Genomic DNA, 2386 nt, shown 5'->3' with positions numbered 1-2386 from the left:
CAATTGCTACGTAAAAATCAATAAAATTATTATTATTATTAGTAGTAGTAGTAGTAGTAGTAGCATCACTAACATATATTAAAATTATAGTGGGTTTTCTTCACCGCCATTGCTGCTCATTGGGAGAAATACTGCCCATCTAGAATGTCCAGAGACAAGCAGAGTGATAAGTCCCTGTTCTGATACTGGTAAAATATCAGCACTCCTGGAAAGGATCTCAGCCAATAAGAATAGAGGACCACATAAATGTTATGTAAATATAATTTGAAAAAAACAACAACAGATGTTTTTGGAGGATAGCTATTAGTAATACTTGTACCAAAGGTTTACTTGCAATAAACTCCAATTTAAGTTTTTTTTTTTTTTTTTCTCTCCCTGAAAGGGAAGGAGCCATTGGTAAGCCAAATCCTGTTTAGCTTTACTGGTTGCAGAAATTATTGCGCCTTTATTTATTTATTACTTATTTATATATTTATTATAGAAATATAGAGGTGATGTTGTTTTTAAAATTTGTATTACAAAATATCTGCCAACTAACATGTTACTCAGTAAGTATTATGACCACATTGATTTTTCAACACTAAATTACATCTAAAGCATTGATGCACTTCATCCCATATTGACAGATATTTTATTTATATCATACTAAAAGCTAACTTTTTCTCAAGTGAAAAAAAAATAATAATAATAATATCTATAAATACACACTGAACTAAAGTTAAACACTGCATGACCAGCAACTTTGCATTACATATAAATAAACAGTATTTAATATACACACAATAATGTCTCACAGTAAGAATTTATTGCACTGGCAGTAGAAAATAAACTTTCACCATTGAAGTCTCTGGATGGCAGTATTCAAAGTTTATGTTTATGGTTACTCATTGTTGTGGTCCACAGGCTGTGCTGGATTGAGGTACTGGTCAAATTCACTGCGGTCAAGCTGGTCCAACATGTCCGATCTCACTTGTTCTAGGTAGAACTCCAGAGAAGGTCCACCCAAACACAGTACACATGCACATACCTCTGTTCCCCATCGATCACAGAGTTCCACCCCATTCTGCTGCATAGAATGCTGCGAATACAACAGCGACTCTGAGTAAGTAGCCAGAGGTAGATGTACAGAAGAAGAGTTCAGTAATGTTGCACCACCATGGAATGTCATGTTTCCATTTGATGATGTTGCTTCAAAGTGGTATGATGAAGAGTGGTTTTCGAATGAAAACCCACTGTGTGGGAGCTTATAGGAGTTTATTTGATTGTATGGTTTCTGTGCGACTTGACCTTGTAACATATATCTAAGGTGAAAAGAGGCATTTGGAGAACTGACAGTCTCACTTGAAGCCGTCTTGCTGCCACGCTTGTTGCACTTTCGTCGACGGGGCCGGTATTTGTAGTTGGGATAGTCAATGGTATGTTGGATTCGTAGTCTTTCTGCTTCTTGCATGTAAGGACGCTTCTCTGCCAGAGACATGGCCTTCCATGTCTTACCTATAACAAAAATAAAACAAAAAATGTTTTAGTTTAAACAATATTAGAGTATGTATAAGTTATGGATATAGTAATATTAGACTGATCATTTTATTTCTGTCTTAATATACAAAAAATGTCAAATTCATATTACACTAGGCTATTACAGTTCTAACCGACATAATGTTTTGATTTAACACAAGTAGGCCTAATTACAGAAAAAGTGTCGCACTCACCAAGTATTTTACTGAGGTCAGTATTCTCCAGGTCAGGGTTTAGCTGCGCTAGGCGTCTGCGCTCCTCTTTGGTCCAGATGATGAACGCATTTAGAGGACGTCTCACTCGAGTTTCCACGGGCGCTTTCGCTTCCGGGCTTGAGCAGCTGGATTCAGACTCCACTGACACCGGGCTTGATGGACCCGACACGGGGCAATGGAACGTCCTACGCGGCTCTTTCTGCTGATGTGGCACGTAGTGGCACTGTTGGTTCTCAAGCATCATTGTGGGGCCCATTTCGAGTTCGGGGAGCATCCGGTCGAGATACATTGTGTTCTGCCTGGCGAGAAGTTCACCCTGGTGCACCTCAAAGATCGAGCGAGGCTTTAAAAGGATAGCGGACCAATGGGAGCGCAGAGGAGTGGATTAAAGGTGTGAAGCGCCAGAAGTTTCACCTTGGTGATAACGCTGATGTCCCTGTTGCGAACGAAATGTGTGTGTGCGTGTGTGTATATATATATATATATATATATATATATATATATATCATATTTTATAAATCCGTAGCTGTCCAGTAGACATGGTATCAAAACATTCATCGTGAATTCCCATTAAATATCCCTTGTCGAAAAAGGGATGCTCATAGACTGCTAACAGATAACGCAGCTAACAGAAACAGAAATAGCTAATAGAAACT

At 38.4% G+C, this 2386-nt stretch overlaps 1 protein-coding gene across 1 annotated transcript; it reads right to left on the bottom strand.

The window, feature by feature from the left end:
• Positions 1–880: 880 nt before the first annotated feature.
• On the bottom strand, positions 881–2019 carry sox32 (SRY-box transcription factor 32). The gene is made up of 2 exons (XM_016540835.1): positions 1710–2019; positions 881–1494 (listed from the first exon to the last, which is right to left on the bottom strand). Exons 1-2 carry the CDS (start codon positions 2017–2019, stop codon positions 881–883), a joined length of 924 nt encoding a protein of 307 aa, XP_016396321.1.
• Between the last annotated feature and the right edge of the window lie 367 nt (positions 2020–2386).

The sequence above is a fragment of the Sinocyclocheilus rhinocerous genome, unplaced genomic scaffold (genome assembly GCF_001515625.1).
Source record: "Sinocyclocheilus rhinocerous isolate Xijiao unplaced genomic scaffold, SAMN03320098_v1.1 scaffold36, whole genome shotgun sequence".
In the NCBI taxonomy this organism is placed as follows: domain Eukaryota; kingdom Metazoa; phylum Chordata; class Actinopteri; order Cypriniformes; family Cyprinidae; genus Sinocyclocheilus; species Sinocyclocheilus rhinocerous.
The sequence above is the reverse complement of the archived record's forward strand: the minus strand, read 5'-3'. Positions and strand labels throughout refer to the sequence as shown.

Bases quoted from the DNA above. Each gene is read 5' to 3' on its own strand.
- sox32 (XM_016540835.1), bottom strand. From the start codon at position 2,019: ATGTATCTCGACCGGATGCTCCCCGAACTCGAAATGGGCCCCACAATG. The intron at 1,495-1,709 runs GTGAGTGCGACA...TTTTTGTTATAG, and splicing joins TGACCTCAGTAAAATACTTG to GTAAGACATGGAAGGCCATG.